This window comes from Phyllopteryx taeniolatus, chromosome 12, assembly GCF_024500385.1.
Source record: "Phyllopteryx taeniolatus isolate TA_2022b chromosome 12, UOR_Ptae_1.2, whole genome shotgun sequence".
NCBI lineage: Eukaryota > Metazoa > Chordata > Actinopteri > Syngnathiformes > Syngnathidae > Phyllopteryx > Phyllopteryx taeniolatus.
In genome coordinates, this window is record NC_084513.1 from 11,000,404 (window position 1) to 11,024,359 (window position 23,956).

Consider the following 23,956-nt stretch of genomic DNA (forward strand, 5'->3'; position numbering starts at 1 on the left):
GAGAGATCAACCAAAACATTCTATTTTTAATGGGATTCAAATGAAACTAAGGCATTAAACAAAACATAGCAATCAAGAAAAAAATGTGATGAGCCTCGTTCAGTTACATTTTCCCCCAAAATATTGTGTTTCATGAGGCAAAATCCATTTTTATTCAATAATCGATGCGCTAATCAATTCTAAAAATATTCGATAACTGCATCCTGAAACAGGATTAACATGAAGTCAGACCGCTACAGTAAACAACCGTACTTGGCAACAACGTCCGGGCACGACAAAGCTCATCGACTTAAAAGCACACACGAACAATCTGACCGTGCCGACTGTGAGAAGAGCGCCCCCCCCAAACCCCCATCTCGCTAATGTGATTAGCCTCCAGCTAGGAAAACCCCACTTAAATGTTTTAGATACCGGCCGACCTTCCAGGGATCATCAGTAAATCGTCCGGATCTTACAGCGCAAATTGCAACCTTTCTACTTCACCTTAGCAGGCAATGTTGCAGGTGGGGGTGGTATGATGGATGAGCGTTTCTGCACAGCGCGGCCCCTCAATCGCTAACCGGTTCCACTGGGCTTTAGGGCGAACAATCTGGGAATACTGCATGTGAGTTTGGGAGCGGCGCCTCGTGATTCTATGAAAAGTGTCTATGCGTCCTGGTCCCTGCACTGCCCCGGTGATTTTGGAATCAAAGAGGCTATTCATCATGTGCAACATGTGATGTTCGGAACAAATTCAGACCGTGCGAGAGAGAGAGGAATTGGGAAGCCGGGGGAGAAAAAGAGTGTGTGGCCTTAATTGCTTTTATCTGAGTTGATTTACAATTTCATTTGCCCTGATTAAAGTGTGAGATGTTGGTATTAAAGAATGCTGTGTTTGCATTGACAGGAAAAATGCACTGCGCTGTATATCTTTAATAGAGAGACTATTAATTCATTCATTTTCTGTACCGTTGATCCTCCCTAGGGTCGCATGTGAGCTGACCTGGAGCCTATCCCAGGTGCCTTGAAAGGCGGGGTACACCCTGAACTGGTTGTTAGCCAATCGCAGGGCACATATTGACAAACAAGTTTTCACATTCACATTTACACCCATGGACAATTTAGGGTGGGGTGGGCAAAGTGCGGCCCCCAGATCCTAGAATATTTGTTATTTTAGATGATTTTTCCTAAAATTTATAAATTTGAAAAATCATCACATTAAATAATTGGTCAATGTATTTATAGTAAATAATAAAATGATATTATTTGTAAAAGAAATATTTTCCAAATTAAATTTATCCAAATAATTCATTGGAAACAGTTATATAAAAATATTAGTAAAAGAATATTATCTATACATTTAAGTATTACATTTGATTAAATGTTTGAATTACTTATATATTACTAAAACAAATTATTTTACATGTACACAATTTTTTTATTCATCTTACAATACTTGGTTAATTAATTTATTGTAAAATAGAAGTATTAGTAAATTAATAAATTTTACCTATCCATTTAAAAATATTGTGTTAAATATTTGTAAATGTATTTATCGTAAGTAATAACCCAAGCACATGCAAGCACGGGGAGACCATTCAAACTACACACAGAAGGCCAGAGCCGGGATTCGAACCTCCAACTTCAGAATTGTGACACCGATTTGCTAATCAGAGACTAATTACCTTAATAATAACATTCCACTTTTTTAAATTTGGTTTTTAGCTTTTTTGCAAAGTTTTCTCAGCAATTGCAGGCTGGGGCATCATGGGGTTTTAATTGAGATAAAAAGCGCACACATTTTCAACACTTGCTGCAATGTAAAAGAAAATGTGTCATTTGTCACTCGCACGTCAACCCTGCTTGAGAATGAAAGAGCTCATCATTAAATTGACGTGTTCGGCATTGGGGTCGTAGTTTGCAGTGGTCGTGGACGTCTGCCTTCAAAGTTTTGAAGTTCGAGGTTCGACTGGCCTTCCTGTGTGGAGTTTGCGTGTTCTGTCTTTGCTCAAGTGGGTTTCTTCCAGGTACTCTGGCTTCCTCCCACATTCCACAAACATGCATGTTAGGTTCATTGAAGACTCTAAATTGTCCTTATTTGTAGATGTGAGAATTAATGGTCATATGTCTATATGTGCTCTGCGATTGCCTGGCGACCATTCCAGGGTGTACCCCATCTCTTCCCCAAAGTCTGCAAGGATAGGCGCCAACTCACCCAGATCCAAATGAGGACAAGCGGGATAGAAAACGAATAGATGGATAGCTTCGAATGGTGTACAACTGCACTGTTTGAAATGAAGAGCTCGTCCTAATATTATGTTAACTTATTTGATACACATTTTGGGAAAATGCTGTATATTGTCCTTGAATGATTGACTCCATAAGTGTTCTTTAGCTTTGTTTTGTAATTTCAACACAGAAGGGTACCAGTGATCTTTCAAGACCCACGGAAGATTGTTTTCTGTGACAATATAAGCACCAAACCTACCAAAAGATAGTCTAGAATCTCTTCTCTTACTGGAAAAAAAAGTTTTTTTTTTTTTAGCTTTTTCTGTTCTTTAGTAATCATGAGTAGAACATGGGTTGGTTTCACCCAAAACACCAGTTTCTGACCAAAATGCGTAGAAAGTAATATTTTAGTGAAAAGAAATACTTCAAGCAGAACAGTGACTTTGATGCCATTATTTGAGCTTTTGTGACACCTCAAACCTTAAAACAACAAAAACAAGACAGAGAAAGGGCTTTGGATGGCAAAATACTTATTTATGTACAGATCTACACCTAAGAAACTCACCATGAGCAATGGTAACTCCCCGCATGGCTTGAGTTGAACATCGGTGTCATTTTTACATGCTCTTCATGATTCACTCTATGAACGTCGTCATCTTTTCTCACGACAGCGACACACAGCTACTAATTACGACACATACTCTATTTATGTCATACATACAGTACATACTCTGTTTGAGTGTGAGGTGCTTAAACTTGTCCAACTTTCAATGTGTTGGCATTTCTCTCCCTCATCTGTTAATCATTAAACTGATTTACCAAACCAAAATTTCACAGGCAAGCTAGGTGAGACCCTCCTCCATGGCTCACCTGTTAAAAAACGTGATGTATACTGTATATATGTTGATGGTAGTATATGTTGACGTCTAAAAACGTTCACGGCAGTGAATGAGTTAATTCCAGAAATCCCTGTAAAACGCCACAAGCTGACACTATCACACTGTACACATTTCCTTGTTCCCTATGCATTATGTGTCTGTCATTTATCTTTAATTAAAGGATAGTAAGTAGTCTGTACAGCAATAAAGCTGAGCCTGAAATGAATTAACTCACTTTAGATTCTTTCCGGTGGGTAAATTGTTTTGGAATTAGAACAACTTGAAAGTCAGCCAGCATCTCACAACGGAGTACGTCGCCTTGCACCGACTCAATAAAGTTTTAATTGTGCCTGCAGGAGTGATGCGAGTGAACTACGGGGACGTCTCTTCTCGCAAAGCCCTCCGCGGGGCCTTGATGTGCAGACCCTTCTCCTGGTATCTGGAGAACATCTACCCAGACTCCCAGATCCCAAGAAGATATTACTCGCTTGGGGAAGTATGAGCTTTTTTGTCCTCTGATCTCCCGTGATACGGCTGATACAATGCTTCGCTGTGCTGTGTATCACGTCTTTGCTTACTTTATTGCTTTGGGACAAATGGCATCTGAGGAGGGCTTAAAGAAACCCGATGAATTCCAACCTCCTCAAGTGTTTGGGTTGTACTTGTGTGATAAACAAACAGTGGGATGTACAGTAAGCAGGTATTGCTCCAAGCATGTTTACGCAGAAATGCTGTGTACTTGTTATATTCTGTAGATAAAATGCATTTATACATTGTAGAGAGACCAAATCTTTTTTGTTGGAATAATGTAAAAAAGACAGTGGTGGCTGCGAAATGTACAGTTAAAGTTTAATGTTACTGTCAATGTAATGACTGTTGCATGAATATGTCTTTCTAGGCCTACTGCACGTAGAACTAACTGTAAAACTAAATGGCAGTGTCAGAAATCAGCCTTTAATCCTGCAAGATTCCTGTACTGGTGTCTGTGAAAATTCTATACCGGACTATATCGGTCGGCTGTTGTTCTCCTGTGGCATAATAGGTATACATACAGTAATGCTGACTAGCCAATCTTAGGCTATGTTTAACAGTATGATCCCTGTGGCCATGGCAGTTTCAGTTCCCTGTTTCAGGCCACCAAGGACAAAACGGGATGAACGTGAGACAACGCAGGGAGACAGCTTGGGCAAACGTGACAGGCCGAGATTTCTATTGTCAAAAGTCACCTGGTGAAAATGAAAAACCTAGTTTGCCGTAGTTTGATGACACTCTACATGATTTTAGCATCTCTGAAATGGAATCAGACAGTGGTTTGCCTCCAAATGTATTCATGGAGGGATAAATTTGCCAGGACAGTTTTGACAGGAGCCAGAAATGTTGCGAGTAGCCAGGAAAGCGTGTGTAAAGAAACGACCAATGTCCAATTGTTTTTGTAAATGGTAAAGGGGCTTTCACTTGTGTTGTGCTTTTCTACTTTCAAGATACTCAAACACTTTCTCCTCATTCTCCTCATTGTGTATCTTACTCAAGGACACTTCGACATGGTCACAAGGGCTGAGGGTCGAACCCACAACCTTTGGGTTGGGAGACGACCACTCTACCACCTGAGCCATGCTGTTTGTCTGGGTAAAGAGTCAACAATCATTTGTAACTGTGTTTGATGTGGACAGATCAGGAATGTTGAGACCAACCAATGCGTAGACAACATGGGACGAAAGGAGAACGAGAAAGTTGGCTTCTTCAACTGCCACGGCATGGGTGGAAACCAGGTGAGGAAAAACAATTGCATGCATGAAAAAGTAGACTCAGTTTCAGAAATTCTTCAACTCCATCCATCCATTTTCTATAGTGCCTGTCCTCATTATTCGGGTGAGTTGGAGTCTATCCTTGGCAAACTCAGGGCACATAGCCTATAAACAAACGGCCATGTCACACGTCTTAATTTTTTTTAGTCTTCCGTGCAACAATTACTCCGATCACTCAAATAATTTGATTACAGTAAAGCCGCAGGGCTCATTTTTTCCCCATGGACTAATGTTACTGGAGACACATATACCACTCTGTGTAGAAATAAGTTGGCGCGATGGTGGCGAGCCAGCAGGAAAAGAGAGAGAGACACAGAATGTTGAAACTTTAGGAGCATTTCACAATAATAAAAAAAAAAAAAAAACAAGAAAATAAAGTGCAATATGTCTACAGCTTCGGGTGAGCTTTTATTCGCTTTATTGAACAAACGGTATCAAAATAAACACCTAGTAAACATTCATACATGATGGTCACAACTGACAGCCAGCCTGGCTAACTGTTAGCCAGTTAAAAGCCAGCTGCTAACATGAGCTCACAACAGCCAACTCTTCCTTCATTCACTGACGCCCACGTCACTCACCAGGCATGAACATGAGGATGGTGATCCCAACTGGACAATAATAATAATACCTGCACCACACGTGCACATTTTGTTGTTTAATAATGCAAAATCAATGTTAATCCGATCACTCGATTAGTCAATGGGATAATTGGAAGAATAAGCCATCCATCCATCCATTTTCTGTACAGTTTATCCTCACTAGGGTCGTGGGCGTGCTGGTGCCTATGCCAGCTATCTTCGGGCGAGAGGCAGGGTACACCCTGAACTGGTCGTCAGCCAATCGAATAATCATTTAAAAAAAATTTCACATCACTGGCCCCAACACACATGCTTTTGGAATGTGGGAGGAAGTGCCCTGCGATTGGCCGGTGATCGGTTCGGTTCAGGGTGTACCCCACCTCCCGCCCTGAGATAGCTGGGATAGGCTCCAGCAGCCCGCAACCCTGGTGAGGATAAGCGGTGAAGAAAATGGATGGATGGATATAAACTATAAAAGTGACAATGCTGATGCTTTTCGCGGACTTGATTTCAGGTGTTTTCATATACGGCGGACAAAGAAATACGCACAGACGACCTCTGTTTGGACGTCTCGCGTCTCAACGGGCCTGTCGTCATGCTCAAGTGTCACCACATGAAGGGCAATCAGATGTTTCAGTACGATGCCGAGGTAAGAAATGGGATCTTTTCCCTGCATTGTCTTGAGGTTGACAATGTGTTTTCCTGGGAATTTGAACACCAGGTGGTGCTGTATGTCAGTATTTTAGCACACATTTGACTGGAGCAGCTGTGTTTTCCTATTGTGTGTTCTGTTCGTTCACCCAGTATGTTGGCAAATGGGAATATGATTTTGAGGTAAGCAGTAGAAGCCATCACTTGAATGATGTTTTCCCATTCGTGCTTGTTTGTGATTCCTACATAGGGACATATTTGTCCTTAAGCACTGCGTGCAGTGTTGGTGGTGGTTAGATTAGATCATTTATCATTTATGTGATCAGCCCTCAGTGCAAGCCTGTGCTCCTTTAGAATGAAGAGAAGTGTTTATCGTCATGCATTGCCATTTTGTGTGTCAATTCTAAATATATGTCCAGGATTCTAGTTCCGTCAATACTTACAACAGAGTACGGTATAAATTGAGTATGACTTTAATTTTAAAAGACGTTTTACATGATGGAAAGCTGTAAAAATATCCTTTCTGTTCATAATATTTGTGTAACTTTATGGAGATGGTTTATTGGCCATTTTAAGGCCCCGTATGGACCAAGATAATAAATTTAGTTATGTATACATGCACCAAGCCTGATTTGTTATATTACTGTACAGAGTGCAGGCATCAATAGTCATACATCATTAAAAAGCTAGAAAGTTATCATTAATAAATGCATGTTTAATTCTTATGTATATATGTGTGTGTGTGTGTGTGTGTGCGTGTGCATAAACAATGAAACTACAAAATGGGTTGATTTTCAAAGCACTGGAGACATTTTTCTCTGAAAAATGACTATAATTAAAATTTTGAAAATGTTTTTGTAGTGGTATTTGCTTTGTTTTTTTGCGTGTAATTACAGATTGCCTAGTATCTCTCAATGTTATGGACATAATATAAAAGTTCTAAGACTGTCACACTAGGCCTTCCTCCGCACTAAATATTATTGTAGTCCATTTATTTGTTGTTAACGTGGAGACAGACGTATGACCACAGCAATGACCATAAACAAGTATGCTCATCAAGGTCGACGTGCATTTTGAATATGAAACAGACACAAGGTAAAACTAAAGAATAGCATTTTGAACATCTTCAAAAAGGTTGTTGAGAGCAATGTAGAGAAGTGTTTCCCAACAGAAAAAAATCCCCACACACCAGCAAACAGAAATGACACAAAAAGTATAAATACTGATGAATATTGATGATCTTGTCTCAATTTACTCACAAATGTACTAGCAAGTGTCGGGACGGTACAGGTAACCCACTGTACGGTCTGTACCTCATTTTTGGTAAATGTTTCATACATCAAGAGAACAACTTTTTTTCCCCTCTTAAATTTAAGTCTATTTTTGTTTTTTTGGTCAAAATTGCACTTTGTAGTGTACTGAAAATTACTTACCTAATTGTATACACTTGACAATACAGTATTATCAAATATGGCGAAAACGTACCAAAATGTAAACAAAAAAGCGACTTTGTTGTGTAACAGCTGGATTAAGCATGGGTCAATTGGTCATTGTTTTTGCCTGCACCCAGTTCTGCAGGCATGCCCAATTGACCAACGCTTAATCCAGCTATTACACTTGGGAATTAAAACGTCGCTGAAATGTGCACGCCATGAAGTGATGAAACTGCACATCTTCGACCACAGAAAAGGTGCTGAAAATCTTTACCAATATATACTCCCACTGCACTGTTTATTTTCTGATATTTATCTTAAGCGGCACTGTAGGTTCTAAAGCTTTAGCAATAGACACTTGTTGTTTCGCTTGTGTTACCTTTTTTGAGCAAGTCGACAGTCGTGTTTCCAGCAAGCGTTACATCAGGATTCAAACACAGGAGATGCATGGCTTGTGTTTCCTATAAAGTACCGGGACATGTTTGGAGCAAAGATTGTAGACAGTAACATGTCTGTTTTCTTTTTTCGTGCTGTTTTCTTTTTTTTTTTTTTTAACCTTCCTGTTGTACTTACACAGAGTAAAATTTGGGTCATGACTTATTCTCTTGTTTGAATGGGAACAGGTGGATGGATACAGGGCGGCACGGTGGCCGACTGGTTAGAGCGTCAGCCTCACAGTTCTGAGGACCCGGGTTCAATCCCCGGCCCCGCCTGTGTGGAGTTTGCATGTTCTCCCCGTGCCTGCGTGGGTTTTCTCCGGGCACTCCGGTTTCCTCCCACATCCCAAAAATCCCAAAAATCCCAAAAACATGCATGAATTGGAGACTCTAAATTGCCCGTAGGCATGACTGTGAGTGCGAATGGTTGTTTTTTCCTACGTGCCCTGCGATTGGCTGGCAACCAGTTCAGGGTGTACCCCGCCTCCTGCCCGATGACAGCTGGGATAGGCTCCAGCACGCCCGCGACCCTAGTGAGGAGAAGCGGCTCAGAAAATGGATGGATGGAGGTGGATAATTTTCCACAGCACTCTCACAACACTCTGACAAGATATCAATGGTGGAGAGAATCTTGCACTGAATGCAATAGGCTCCATTAACCATTTGCTCATCACGTTCGCAAGACCACCAGACTTTTCTCTATTCCTATTCATTACTTTCTTTTCGCCTTGGGTCACAATTCAATCACTTAAAGTTACTTTGAATTTATCGGTCACCTATTGTCTATAGTTGGCATCAAATCTACAGGGAGAGGGGAAAAAAACAACAGCACAAGTCCCACAAGAACTTTGATATTTTGCATGCCATAGGAGCAGGGACACAAGGGTCCCTCAAGTACTTTGATTGATCAGACCAGACACGTGTAGAAGAGCTTTTTTGAAATGGCACAAGGTAGTATTAAATGTTCCTTGGCTTGGAGCATTGAACACTAGAATGCAGACTATTTTTAGAAGCATGATTCCTGGGAGAACGTTGACATTTGTTGCACAATGGGGAGGGCATAACGATTTCCATATAAATAAAGAAGGACGGACAAGTATGGTTAGAGAATTTTATTTTGGAGCTGGCACAAAATGCAAACAGTTGTCGGGATTTGACTATATTTCTTTGATTCATCCTGGAGAAAATGAACAGTTGTTATTTTTGGAATATTCTTTTTTAAAACAACGTGAGGATTTATCTGAATTGTTTCAAGTCATGTTTCCATGCCAGTGTTGCATTGACTTTAACTTCCTATTGCTATGTTGTTGTCTTTAGACAGTAGGCTACAAGTTGATTGTTGAGAAAATCATTCTTGTTTCTACTTCCCTCACAACACGAAAAGAACTTGCCACGAGCCTATTGATATTTCTCAGCCAATATGGTTCCCTTAAGAATATTTAATCAATAAGATAAAGAAAAGAAGAAAATCTTTACATTTGATTTGGTTCAAGAAGGTTTGCTTTGGGATATGCTACCTGTATTTTTCCGAGTTTTAACATATTTTTGGTTTTTATCAAACTATGAAAATAATTTCCAAGCTAGGCTTGCTACCACAGGGGCTTTATCCGTCTTGTGGACTGTGAAAGTGTGTTGAAGGTGAGAAAGGATCTCTCAAGTAGCACCTTGATGGTGAGAATGCCCCTCAGCGTTCATCCTCTTGCTGTTGCTCAACCACCAGCAGACGCATTATCTTCCAAATCTGGAATATCATGATGGTTCCGCACCCCCATCTTGAATAACATGCTAGACTAAGTTCTGCTAATATCATCTAAATGGGTCCAGGCCCCAGCAGAGACGCTTTCAGCCATGTCCAAGACGCAAAGCATTTGAGCGCTTGGTAAGTGACAAACCTGGAGCGGATGTGTGCATGGGGGACATTTCGAATGACTTAGAGGTGACCCACTTGAAAGCGTAGACCATGGCGAGCTCATTTGGCAAGAGCCGGCAAGTAAAGGGGGAAGCATCATCTCTATCCTGCTATTTATAGTCGCAGCTAGAAAGTTCATATTAATTTATACAGTGGCGTCTTGAGATACAAGTGACACGACTTCAACTTGTGTGCAAGTAAACAGGAGTCTAACCCCCATGAAGCGCACCTGGACTCCCGAGGACAGTGAAATGATCCTTCTACAGGAGCCTTTAATTAACGGTCAAAATTATTGTATTAAAAATATTCGACAGAGAGTTTTTCTCCCAAGAAGTGGAAATGGATGGACATTAGGGGTGTGTAAAAATATAGATTAATCGATGCGTTGCAATACCCAAATAAATAGTGATTGAGCAAATCTTCTGAATCACCTCACCTAACACTCGACTGACTAGGCAACAAGATGACGACTAAAGCAAGCAGCACCAGCATGAAGCCAGCGCCTCCAACTTTTAAATCTGACGTCTGGGGTCATTTTGGATTCCTGCGTAAATCCAGAACACAGCAACTACACAAAACTAAGGTCTTTGGTAAGCTTTGCCAGGTAGAATTAAAGCATTGCATTAGCACAACAAAATCAAAATCAAAGCATTAAAATCAATATTGAATCGGATCAATTTGCAGAGAATCAAAATGGAATTGAACCGCAACCTGAGTAATTGCAATTCAATCGAATCATTAGCTTCTTCTCAATAACCAGCTCTAATGGACAACATTTCGACTCCTCAGGAGAAACACACACACACACACAAGCACATTGGTCTCCAAGCAGACAAGAGGAGTTGATGACCGAGACAGTCTAAATGCCACGAAACCCCTCGTCTGTCTCTTTCTTTAACATCAAGCGCTTTCCCAGAAAACCAAGTAAGGAGGCATTAAATGAATATTTCCCTAGAGCTGCTGGTGTATATGAAGGCGTAGCCTAATCCCTTGAGGTCTGTGACTTCCAAAGATTATTTACAGCAGGCTTACATCCAACAGTTCAGTGCATACAATCATTTCAAAATAGCATTTCAATGACACACCAATCCTTCCAATTAACCCCTGTAGAGAGTAGATTTGCATAAATAACACATTAACTTCCAACGGCCGTGACATTTGTGTTGTTTGCCTAGAAAGCCATTAAAACGCTAAAAAAAATGTATTCGAATTTTTGGTCCATTAGTTATGTTTCATTGTGATTTGCATGTTTTTACATCCTGTATGTAAAGAAAGGTTGATTGTTTTATTCATGAGGCTATTTGTGTTATCACCAAAAGTGACAATAAAATCTTCTTCCTAATTCTAACATTTTCTGTAGTTTAAATTGATGGCTTTAAATTATCCCTGAATGCAAAAGAAGAAAAAAGCCAAACAATCTCAATATTTACTGTGAATATTTCCTAACAACAACTTCCCTTCCCTTTTGCTCGCCGCAGAAGCACACCTTTCTTCACATTATCACCCAGTCATGTCTGACCATCAGCCGCCTCGAGGACGGCACCTTTGGCCCCACTGTGGAGTACTGTAACAACAGTCCCCTTCAGGCCTGGATCCTGCACAACTACACACGGGTGGAGGTCGCTAGGCGCCTCTACTACAGCCCCACTGATTATTTTCTTTAAGCTTCAGCCTGGTCTGGAGGGCTTTTGAGGTGAGCACTGTTGGAGAGATAAGACTTGGTAGAGTACAAGCAGTAGTCGTTTGTCTTAGTAGTTAGAGTACAATACTAGTTTGAGTTAGCGACCTACAGTTCTCGTTCTCCCTTTTGTTCGGGTTCTGGATTTAAATTTTTCTTCCTTTCTTTTTCTGTCTATTTTCAATTTAAGTCACCAAACCAATCGAATTCAGAGAGTCCACTATAGTTTGATTTGTGCTCACGTTGGTCTTTGTAATGACAACAAATCACTGCACAGCCTGTTTTGGTGAGCTTGATGGTTTGAGGAAGCATTAAGTAGCCTTTACCGATGACCTTTCAGGGAGAAGGCCTGTAAACAGGGACAGGGGCACATCAAGCGATGACAAATAGTATCCATAATACCCTTTGTTGGTTTTCACGCTAAATTAGATCTCGTTTGACATTTGTTTTCCATTACAAATATTTAACGTTGAAAATTCACTTGCTGTCAACTGGAGCGTGTTTATTTTTAGCTCATTATTGTTTGCGTGTGAGGTTGATTGAAAGGGGCTGACCATTGTTTACAAGTTCTTTTGAAGTGATCCTTCATTTTGAACCATGCCTTTTGTGGACCTGGCCCTTCAGGACTCTCAGCTATTGGCCCGCAGCAGCTGTGCACACTGTACGCCACGCACACGTTATAAAACCCACAAATCCCAATTATCAGCAGCATTCTGCCTGCTCATTTACATGCTGCATTTGTCTGTTTTTGTCTTTCCAGCCAGGTGTCTATCCAGCTCTGTTTACCCCCCACTGTGGTACTGGGAGTCTGAATGGTGTTTTGTTGTGCCGTTAAAAGGGGAAAAAAAAAAAAAAAAAAAAAAAAAAACGATGGAAAGAGCAATTTCACTGGCTACGTTTTTGTGTCCAGGCTGGGTAAATTGGGTAAGGATCTCCCACTGCTGCTAGTGTGTGTCAGAGTTGCAGTCGTCAAGTGACCTGCTGTTTGATGGCCTGGATTGCTTTTCACTCTTAGTTCTTTGTACCATAGCCAGAGCCAGAGCTTGTACACACAGGAGCGCTGTGCCATTAGAACAAATGAGACTGCTGGTCGTCACCGCGGAGAGACAAAGGAACTGGTCGTTTCGTTATTCCCCCTCAAAGCAACGCACCTCTTAAGTCAACACAAGCCGCACGTTACACACGGAAAGCTTTTTCAGCGGGTCCTGTGAGCTGCCGGGCGAAGGAGGATAATGTTCCTCAGCTGTGGCTTATGGTCAGAACCTGTCCTCATTTAATTAAACCAGTCTCAGCTGCGGACACATTCAGCCGCATGCGCCAAAGACACGGCTTGATTCGCCGGGAGGCTGAGATGAGAGTTTTCTCTTACCCGAGAGGGGACATGAAATAATGATGAGCAAAGGACAGGGCACTCACATTTTTTTTTAAAACCTAGAATGATTTTTTTTCCCCATCTGCTGCAGTATTCCCGAGCCATTTCCATTTCTAGCAAACTACTCTCATTATTGGAGAAAATCCTTCAAAAAAAGCATTACAAAAAAAAATTCACATTCTGGAAGCAATGTCACTTTCAAAGCACTCATAGACATGCAGACTCTTTGTCCCAAACAGTAGCTGGGGGGTTCAAATACATTGCTACCTTATGAGTGCCCCAACTTCCGAGTTTTTCGAGTTTTTTTAAATTCTTTTTTTTAATTTGATTTATGAGCGAGCTTCAGACACACTGCCACTCCAATGAAGTGAAGGTAATGTGATGCCCTCGTGTGTGGGCCACAGTCGCCGATACACCGTCTAGCAGTTTATTGAACGTCACAACCAGTCGAACTCACAAGTACAAAATCAAGACACTCCCAAGGAGCTGCTGTAGCCCGCAACTCAAGCACAGACGCTCACACGCACAATAACTGGCCGACCCGATTCCAGCCCCTGATGTCACTTGCCAGGCCACGCCCCTTAAAGGCACACATCCAATAGATAGATACTACAGTACGTATAGAACTGTATTACACTTTATAAAATCAGTTTATTTGTTTGACATTCTCGTTTGTTTTTCTACATTACAATGCCCATCTTTCTTTATTTAAAATACATAACAAAAAGGATGTCACGGTACCACGATTAAGATCAAGTGAGTGATGCCTTGAAATACAAGTATTTGTTCCATGACCATCCTCGTAACTATAAAAACGAAATGAATGGAAATGCAAGTCATCTGTTCCAGGCTCGCAAAAGACCCAACAAAAACCTTAGTAGTTTTGTTGTTGTTTTAGTTCAAAAATATATATATAAATCATTGGCATCTGCTGCCTCATTGATGTCAGAGGACTGATTCCAGAAACTGGCACTTGCCACAATGTCGTGACTCCAACAATCACAAACACCATTTTTTGAACCTAAGCAGACATCTGCGTTCTACTAAGTGCTATTCTCCTTTTTAGTTTTTGAGGGGGGAGAGGGTTATTCGGCAGGTGTACAACACCTGATCTCTTTGTTCTTCGGTTTGAACAAAGATGCTGTGAACTTCATGATGTGTGTGCACTTCTTTGTATCTCGGCAGAAAGGAATTAGGCTCTAGGTGTTTTATGACCCAAGTGCAAACATAGCTTGAGTGTCTCTGTGTCCGCATTGGTTTAAAACATCTTCCTACAGTTGAGGCACAATCTCGCTTTAATGAAGAATCTAAATGCCAGTTTGATCGTGTTAATGCCACTTCTTCACATCTGCAGAAAGAATAAGGATCAACTTTATTGGCCAATTATGTTGCATAGTAGTATGCACTCTGTATGATATTTACACCAGTGTACAGATTGTAAAAAGTCAATATAACTCCGAGACTTAAAAAAACAAAAAAGTGCATTCATGCAGAAATGCCAAAACTATGTCTGTCTTCCACATTGAGGATTTTTTGTTCAAATTGTTTTCCTGAGCAGAGGCACTGCTTGTGATTCTGTCAAGTGAAACTACTCGGGTGAGGACTGAAATAGTGAATTACGAATTCACTTAAATGCTCCGCTCAGCTTGTTCGTGGGTCCCTGAGCTCAAGATGACGTGAAGAACATTATCATGCTGCGCTTAGGTTTGACTCATCACATCAGCTCTGTTTTTCTTGTCTGGACATTTTAAAAGCACTTATTCCGTCCTCTGGCTCCTCCGGTGCATGTTCGAGAAATACAGCAGAAAGGAGAGGCTGGATGAGGAGGAGCAAGTCCATTTGTATGCATGATCTTGTGAAGATGTGACACTTGAGGTCAAAAGAGTTTGAGGCTAAATTCACTTAATAAACAACAATAAACCACTTATTAACTGATTCAGTGCTAGCCATTTTCAAAAGAGGAGATCCCTGGATTGCCAGCCCTTTTAGAGCCTCGAGTAGACCCTCTTCTTTCACCAGAAAAATAGGTTTGTTTCGATCTTTTTCTGTTCTTTAGTTATCAACAATAGAACGTGGGTTGGTTTCACCATAAACGGTTTCTGACCAAAATGTGGAGAAAACAAGCTTTTTGTGAAAACAACAACACATAACAACAAAACATATGCAGAATCCTAAATTTGATGCTAATTTTTTTTTGCTTTTGCCACACATTAAACTAAAACAAAAGCAAGACTGATGGGGCTTTTGATGGCAATATCTGCATTTAGTTGTCCTTGATAGTGTAGTTTTAGAACATTCATCCGTCCGCTCTGCTCTGGAACTACCACGTGGACTGAATGGGTGGCAACAATGGGGAAATGAAATGCCAGTATGACCAACAATGACATAGTTCGTTTTTGGACTGGTGAATTTTGTTCAAAATTTTGAATTAGGAACTATGAACTGAAGTAGTTCATTTTTGGAATGATGAAAGGAACTTTGAAATTTTTCGCATAGAACAGGAACTTGCCCAACACTGATCATGTATTATTTCACATCGCAATATGGTTTAAAAAAAATCCAATGTAATTTTTGTCATTTTCAACACTGTCCTTAAAAGGTGCGGAGCCGCTACTCTAATTCACTAATCGTCGCCTCAATGGCGGTGTATAAGCTACACTTCAAAAATTCTGAATTACTTCCTTTATCCTTGTTTGTATTGTGATGTATACCGTCACCATAAAGGGATTCATTTTATACCGTGATTATTTTTTGGCCATATCGCACAACCCTACCACCATATGCATCTCTGTTTCTAAAGTATCACACGGAAAAGGTTTGCTGGCTTGTTCATTTAAAAAGGGGGCTGAATATTGTCGCCAGGGACCTGTGGTCACTGCCTCCAGCCTCTGATGTAAAAGGAATCGTCCCTCTGGACCAATAAAACATTTTTAGCCTGGCACCAGTTTTGAGAGATCCAAGTGGGTGCTTTTGCAGTAGTAAAAAAAAACCTACTAATTTTGGCTCTAGCTCTGAACCAGTACTGGCACCAGCTCAATGGGACAGTGCTATTGGTCCCCCCACTTCGCTATCTGTGCAGTTTGTACAGAAGAGCACCCATGACAAAGGGTTAATGCATCTTGGCTTGAATAGGCTGTATCAAAAAACAAAACAAAAAAATGTTTTGTTTTATTTTTTCCTGTGATTGATTGGCGACCAATCCAAGGTCGGCATTTTCTAATTTGCCTAATTACGGGTTTTGGGGGGAACCTATCTTCCATTATTTGCAGAAATTTGCTTTTTTTGTGTGCTCAGGCCAAAGTTCAAATATTGCTTTGGTGCCATCTTGGGGCCAAGGAACTATGTTCAAGTGAGGGGAGGAGCTTCATTTAGTCAGGCCAAAGCCTTGTCTAATACAAAGAAAGTGCTTTGTGCTTGTGGAATCTATAGGCAATTGTCAATTACTTGAGGATTTTCGCAATTCTCTGTCCCCGACACTGTAGTCTGCCCTTCACCCAAAGTCAGCTGGGATAGGCTCCAGCTTTCCCGCAAACCCCGCAAAGAATAAGGGGTTAAAAATGCAAGAATGGATGATACGGCTGTTTCTTTCTTTCTTTCTTTCTTTCTCCAGAGACTCACCTTGCTGCACGTGAACAGCAACCAGTGTTTGGACATGCTGTTGGAGGAGGAGAAGATGGTCCCGACCTTGAGGGACTGCAACGGAAGCCGCTCCCAGCAATGGCTGCTCCGCAACATGACCCTGAGTCTATGATTCCTCGGCCATTCTGTCGTCTTATCACTGAGTCCAGATTCTCCACGCCTTCATCAGGTGGCTCCAGCCTTACTCCTCTTTTGCTAATTGCCTCCGTCATCATTTATAGAGAACCCTGTAGCACCTGGTCATCTTGCACTTTGGAGGATTTTCCTTTTACAGCTCACTTCAGGTTCAAGAGATGCTGCCCTTCGGGCTACATAACAAGCACCAGAACTGGCAATTAAATCTGCAGCTAGCTGTACAAACACTGCTCGGAAAACCACTGCTTAGCTGCTGGACATTGACAAAAAGGAGCATCTGTGTTTCAGTGTGCAAGACTTTGAGTCCACTGATGTCCTGGTACGATCCTTTAAACAACACAATCCCTGTTGATGTACTGTAAAAGTAAATCATCCTTCTTTCATATCAGTGATTTGCAGCTAAATGAAACTGTTAATTATCCAGGGAACATGGGCTATTGAAGGCAGATACCCATGTCAATGTTTGACAATTCAAAAAAAAAAAAAAAAAAAAAAAAATGCTCATGATATATCATCTTATATTTTATATAAGTTTTGATGTGCGAATATACATATATTGAACTAAAACAGTTTGGGTTTTAAGGTTTGTAACAAGGTCAGACCCCAAAGATGTAACTGAGCGTTGTTGTAATATACCAACAGTCTCTATTCGGGATGCACCAATACCACTTTTTTAGACATGGTACTTACAGTTCAGTACTCGATGATACCAAGTACCGATACTTGATAATGTCGTTACGTTTCGCAATTGTGATGAAAAAACTCAGTTTTCTTGAACATTGCATAAGTTTCACTGAAATATAACACTTTTCAGAGTAACAAATTCTCATTACTGACATTTCAAATATCCAACTGTTTGTTTTTCTTACAGTCTTGCAACAAATTTCCCTTAATGTAGCCTGTAAGACAAGGCATTTTAGTTCCTAACTAAAACCGTGGCAGGACAACTGAAGTGATAATCACACCGCTTGATCGCTTACTTCTCTTTACTCTTTACTTTACTTTACAAAAACTTTTAATGAAGCATGTTATGTATTAGTTCTAGAATTGCCACAGCTATCTAAGTAACAGTGAAGCGATCAAAGGATCCATAACTGATTTAATGAGCCATTCACAGTTTCACTTTAGAGGTCGGTGTGTACTTAGATTTACATGCCTTAATCTTTGAGATTATATGGATATGCTACTGGTAGGATCAACAAGCATTTCAACAAGGTTTCGGTGTCGAGGTATCGGAGCATTTCTATGAGTACATGTAAAACCCCAATTCCAATGAAGTTGGGACATTGTGTTAAACATAAATAAAAACAGAATACAATGATTTGCAAATCATGTTCAACCTATATTTAATTGAGTACACTACAAAGACAAGATATTTAATGTTCAAACTGATAAACTTGATTGTTTTTAGCAAATAAACATTAACTTGGATTTTTATGGCTGCAACACGTTCCAAAAAATCTGGGACAGGTGGCAAAGGAGACGGAGAAAGTTGAGGAATCCTCATCAAACACGTGTTTGGAACATCCCACAGTTGAACAGGCTAATTGGGAACAGGTGGGTGCAATGATTGGGTATAAAAGGAGCTTCCCTGAATTGCTCAGTCATTCACAAGCAAAGATGGGGCGAGGTTCACCTCTTTGTGAACAAGTGCGTGAGAAAATTGTCGAACAGTTTAAGGACAATGTTCCTCAAGTTACAATTGGAAGGAATTTAGGGATTTCATCATCTACGGTCCATAGTATCATCAAAAGGTTCAAAGACTCTGGAGAAATCACTGCATGTAAGCGGCAAGGCCGAAAACCAACATTGAATGCCCGTGACCTTCGATCCCAAAAACCGCATCAAAAACCGGCATCAATGTGTAAAGGGTATCACCACACGGGCTCAGCAACACTTCAGAAAACCAATGTCAGTAAATACAGTTCGGTGCTACATCCGTGAGTGCAACTTGAAACTCTACTATGCAACTACTACTCTACTATTTATCAACAACACCCAGAAACGCCGCCGGCTTCTCTGGGCCCGAGCTCATCTAAGATGGACTGATGCAAAGTGGAAAAGTATTCTGTGGTCCGACGAGTCCACATTTCAAATTGTTTTTGGAAATTGTGGACGTCGTGTCCTCCGAGCCAAAGAGGAAAAGAACCTTCCGCAAAGTTCAAAAGTCAGCATCTGTGATGGTATGGGGCTTAGTTAGTGCCAATGGCATGGGTAACTTACACATCTGTGATGGCACCATTAATGCTGAAAGGGACATACAGGTTTTGGAGAAACATATGCTGCCATCCAAGCAACGTCTTTTTCATGGACGCCCCTGCTTATTTCAATGCCAAACCACATTCTGCACATGTTCCAACAGCGTGGCTTCGTAGTAAAAGAGTGCGGGTACTAGACTGGCCTGCCTGCAGTCCAGACCTGTCTCCCATTGAAAATGTGTGGCGCATTATGAAGCGTAAAATATGACAACGGAGACCCCGGACTGTTGAACACCTGAAGCTGTACATCAAGCAAGAATGGGAAAGAATTCCACCTACAAAACTTCAATAATTAGTGTCCTCAGTTCCCAAACGTTTATTGAATGTTGTTAAAAGAAAAGGTGATGTAACACAGTGGTAAACATGACCCTGTCCCAGCTTTTTTGGAACGTGTTGCAGCCATAAAATTCTAAGTTAATGATTATTTGCTAAAAACAATTAAGTTTATCAGTATGCACATTAAATATCTTGTCTTTGTAGTGTATTCAATTAAATATAGGTCGATCATGATTTGCAAATCATTGCATTCTGTTTTTATTTATGTTTAACACAACGTCCCAACTTCATTGGAATTGGGGTTGTACAAACGTACAGTCTCGGCACATATACCAATCCTGATATTGGTATCGGTGCATCCCAAGGGTTTATAACAAAAACTAAAGAAGAGGGAGGAAAAGGCCCAAAATTCATGGGACAAGAAGCAGAATGAAAATATGTCCCATCCGATCACACAAAGGAACAAAAGGAACAATCTTGCAAACTCATTGGGAGCTGATTACCAATAACTCCCAGGTGCGCACCTCCTTCCTCCTAAGGGAACAAGGGAAACAAAAACAAAGGTTAGAGCCAACTGACAGAAAAAAATAATAAAACTCAGAACTTTGGGCGAAATTATGTCTCTGGGTGAGTATTTCCCATGGCAATGGTTGAATGACATTTAAAGGTAGCTGTTGCTAGGAGATGCACCGTAAACTTTGTGGAACATATCGAAGAGAGGAGTCTTATGAGCTCCCCAAAGCACAACTGTAATCAAAAAGTCAGCAGTCAATCAGCTGTCCTTAGGCAACGTTGAACATTTTGCCGCAATCATGTAGCTACCTGCCACTTGTCTACCTGTGTACCTTTAATTATTTTGAGGGTCTGCCAAAACATATTTGATTATTACATCAACAACGTCATTAATGTATGCGCCCTGGAGATAGAAATCTTGCAAAGCATGTCAGTCTGAATACTATGGAGCCCCAGACATGACGTGGAAAAAAAAATTACTAGTTCGTGCACACAAATTAGTGGTTTGTGCGCACAAGCTACGAATTTGTATGCACAAACTACTACTTCGTGGTCACAAACTACTTATGCGCACAAAATAGTTACAGCGTGCGCACCAAGTAATTGTGCGCGTGAAGTGGTAATTGTGTGCACGAAGTAACGGTGACTCCATACTGGACTGGAGGGTAACCAAATCGAGCACGCTTTTACGGACTTGCTGCACGTGACGCAGCCGAAACTGCAAGACACATGCGATGACTTCAGGGTAAGTTTATTTTCTTATCATGTTCTCGTCAATATCCCTGTCCAATGTGTAGCTTACGAGCTTTAGCCTCGCTTCGACCTTCAACTTCGAAGGGTGCGCTCGATTTGCTTACCCTCCTGTCCAGTTTGGAGCCGGCGTTACTTCGTGCACACCCTGTAACTATTTCGTGAGCACAAACAAGTACTTCGTACGTATAAAATAACTATTTTCTGCGCACAAGGTGGTAGTTCGTGCGCACAAAGTAATAGTTCGTCTGCACGATGTAGTAGTTCGTGCGCACGAAATAGTTTATTGTAGTAGTTTGTGACCACAAAGTAGCAGTTCATGCACACGATGTAGTAGTTAGTGCGAACAAAAGGTTTTTTTTTTCCCCCCTCATGTCATGTCCGGGGCTCTGTAGTACAAATTCTCATTACACGTGAAAAAAAAAAATATATATATCTTAACTGGTTATAGATGTTGTACTTTGTTACAGATTGGAAGACTTGAACAAAAAAGTTCAGGTGTCCATCATTATTTTCAGACAAAAGGAAATGTCGTATTTCATCAAACAGTGGCCTCAACTCTGGTAATTGTGGTGTGTGTCCCAAAATAGATGCCGCTGTTTTTCCCCTCAGGATACTAAAAATTGTGGTAACTGTAACTACCACGTTCATAGACACAGACATTGTTCTCCCATGGACATGAAAGACTTAACTGCTGAGCTCATTTCCACTTTGTTGCAAACCAAAATGGCAGCAAAGCACAGAAACTCCGTCCGACTAATTCAAGTTCTGGACTCTAGCTCCCACTTGGGACTTCGCATCACCTCAAAATCAGTAGTACAGCACAGCAGAAGATTTAAGCTGAAGAATTATCGCTATACATGTGAAAGAAACAAAGTCTGTACAACTTCCATCCATCCATTTTCTGAGCCGCTTCTCCTCACTAGGGTCGCGGGCGTGCTGGAGCCTATCCCAGCTGTCATCGGGCAGGTGGCGGGGTACACCCTGAACTGGTTGCCAGCCAATCGCAGGGCACATAGAAACTAACAACCATTCGCACTCACAGTCATGCCTACGGGCAATTTAGAGTCTCCAATTAATGCATGTTTTTGGGATGTGGGAGGAAACCGGAGTGCCCGGAGAAAACCCACGCAGGCACGGGGAGAACATGCAAACTCCACACAGGCGGGGACGGGGATTGAACCTCGCACCTCAGAACTGTGAGGCTGACGCTGTAACCAGTCGGCCACCGTGCCGCCCTGTACAACTTTAACTGAAAAAAAAAAATGCAATTGAAATTTAGAATGAATTCTAACACATCTTCAAATTGGGCACTTAATAGTAGCTGTGAATGTGCCTTTTACAATATTTCTTTATTCTGTAGGTAGGTTTTGTTAGAACCTATTAATATTACCCATTTCACAACACAGTGATCTTTTATGAATGAATGCTGCTTAAAGACTGAATCCCTGCTAAGTGCCTGCTCGGCATACAGACCAAAATTCAGTCACTGTTGTCATACCACTCTCCCGTTTATTTTATTTATTTATTTGAAATTTGCTTAAATGTGTGATATTATAATTGGGCTGTATTGTTTCAGTGTACTGGTCCCAAAGTGATGTTGCCTGATTGTACAGTCTGCCTTTTTAGAGAAAAATAGAAGATTAAAGATTAAAACATATTTTAAAAAGTGTAAATGAAAGGAGCATCTGCCCATCAACAATGATTATCCTTGTACAACTATAGGGACAGTGGAAGACCATTAAATGGTGTCTACTTCAAGTACCACTTACTGTACCTTTTGATGACAAGATGCACTGCCTCCTGCCTCCCACCCCCTTGCCTGACAATCTGGATTAAATGGTGCAGTATTTTCCATTTTGCTTTCACCAATTATCTCTCCTGGCTTTTGACTTGGCAGCTCCACAAACTGTCTGACTCCAGATATCCTGCATATCAAACTTTCTTTTTCTCAACCCCAGAGTTGGTAAAACATTGGGAAGGTCAAGCTTCCAGGTACGAGTGCGGGCGCTTGGCTCTTGCCTGGTGCAATTTTCGAAGAGAAGCTCACAGTCAACTGAGAACTTGTTGCTTTGCTTTCTTTATGAAATCCAGTGGGTGCGATGTGGGCTGGGTAGAAGGCGAGGGTTGGCGTCTTTAGCCTCTTTAAAACAGAGATCCAGCATCAGAGCCATAAAAGAAGGTCCTGCATTAAGAAAATAAAGAAAATAAGTGTGAGGTTGTTTTTGTTTAATCAAACTTTTGCAAACAGTCCTGGAACATAGACTGCAAACTTCTGCATATCACCAAATAGTCAAATAATAATCAGTCCCCCATAACGCCAATACCCTTTCCACTTTACAAGGTAAACCTCTCCAAAGCGGCTGTACTGCGCCACTATTAATAGCCGCTGCAGAGCTGACAACACATCAGTGCCTACCCTGCTCACTACAGGCGCTCTGTTGGGACTCGCTGCGGTTTCAAACAGCCTCACACCTGTAGGGAGCAAAACCCGGGCTTGTTAACTAGGCCTGGGAGGATAAGATATAGCCGGTCTGTGGCTGGACCAGGGGAGTCCATTAAGGGTGCAATGCTTTGAAATAAGAGCCCTAATGGAGGCCTTATCTTGGACTTTGTTTGGCTCGCTGGGGCTCTCGCCAAGGTGGAGCATGAGCATAGTGTCTCACCATGGTGACTGAACGCTTCTCGGTTATATAACGCGTGAGCTCCCATTTGAACAGGAATAATTCAACTCGGATGTATACCGCTTGCGTTTAAGAAACTGGAGACGAATCCTCTCGTTGTAGTTGTCTTTTAAATGAAGAGGTGTCATGGTACTTTTAGGGTGATCCTCAATGCCCCTAATCGAAATAACTTTAACTCAATTTGAACACCTAAAGTACATCAACGTCAGCCTAATGTTCTAAATAAACAATGACGGAGTTTTCCTCTTCATTTTATAGTTTGACAGCTGGCGAGGTGAACGTCTGTCAAACTGACTTCAAATAGTTGATGCTTTTAAAGAGATACAGATCAGCCTGCGCCACTGATAAATGCCACCTTATTTGCGGCTTGGGCGAAGCCAATATGAGCCAATAAGAGTGTCGTTGCGAAATAGGTTTATCATTCAGTAAGGCGATTTAGGCACACAAATTGTGGCCTTGAAAACAGAAACCACTGAGCGAATGCTGTCTGATTTAGCATGCTATACAAATGACACGCAATGAACAAGTTTGCGCAGTTGCATTTCGTGAAACCATACTCATGGGTTTCATCCGACAGTTCCTGACTGAGAAGACCACCCTGTGCTGGAGAAATCTCCCTACTCACCCAACCTGGCTCTATGTCATTATTTCCTCTTTCCCAAACTCAAGTGGGTCACCAAGGGGACCCCTTTTGGAAGACGTGGCCATCAAGATGGCTGTGATGACGGAACTGCGGAGGGTCCTGGAAG

The 23,956-nt window shown here is 41.3% G+C and overlaps 1 protein-coding gene across 10 annotated transcripts in view; it reads left to right on the forward strand.

Moving 5' to 3' along the window:
* Window positions 1-22,395, forward strand: part of galnt13 (UDP-N-acetyl-alpha-D-galactosamine:polypeptide N-acetylgalactosaminyltransferase 13) — a 40,749-nt gene extending 18,354 nt beyond the window's left edge. For 4 of the 10 annotated variants that reach the window (XM_061792626.1, XM_061792635.1, XM_061792631.1 and 1 more), the window contains 6 exons: window positions 3,443-3,582; window positions 4,757-4,855; window positions 5,987-6,121; window positions 6,277-6,306; window positions 11,381-11,595; window positions 16,563-16,701. In XM_061792626.1, the coding sequence (XP_061648610.1) occupies window positions 3,443-3,582; window positions 4,757-4,855; window positions 5,987-6,121; window positions 6,277-6,306; window positions 11,381-11,566 (590 nt within the window). In that variant the 3' untranslated portion in view covers window positions 11,567-11,595; window positions 16,563-16,701. Of the gene's footprint in view, window positions 1-3,442; window positions 3,583-4,756; window positions 4,856-5,986; window positions 6,122-6,238; window positions 6,307-11,380; window positions 11,596-16,562 lie in introns of those variants that run through there. The other 6 variants (XM_061792627.1, XM_061792633.1, XM_061792628.1 and 3 more) reach the window with 4 other exon arrangements.
* Window positions 22,396-23,956: the final 1,561 nt, after the last annotated feature.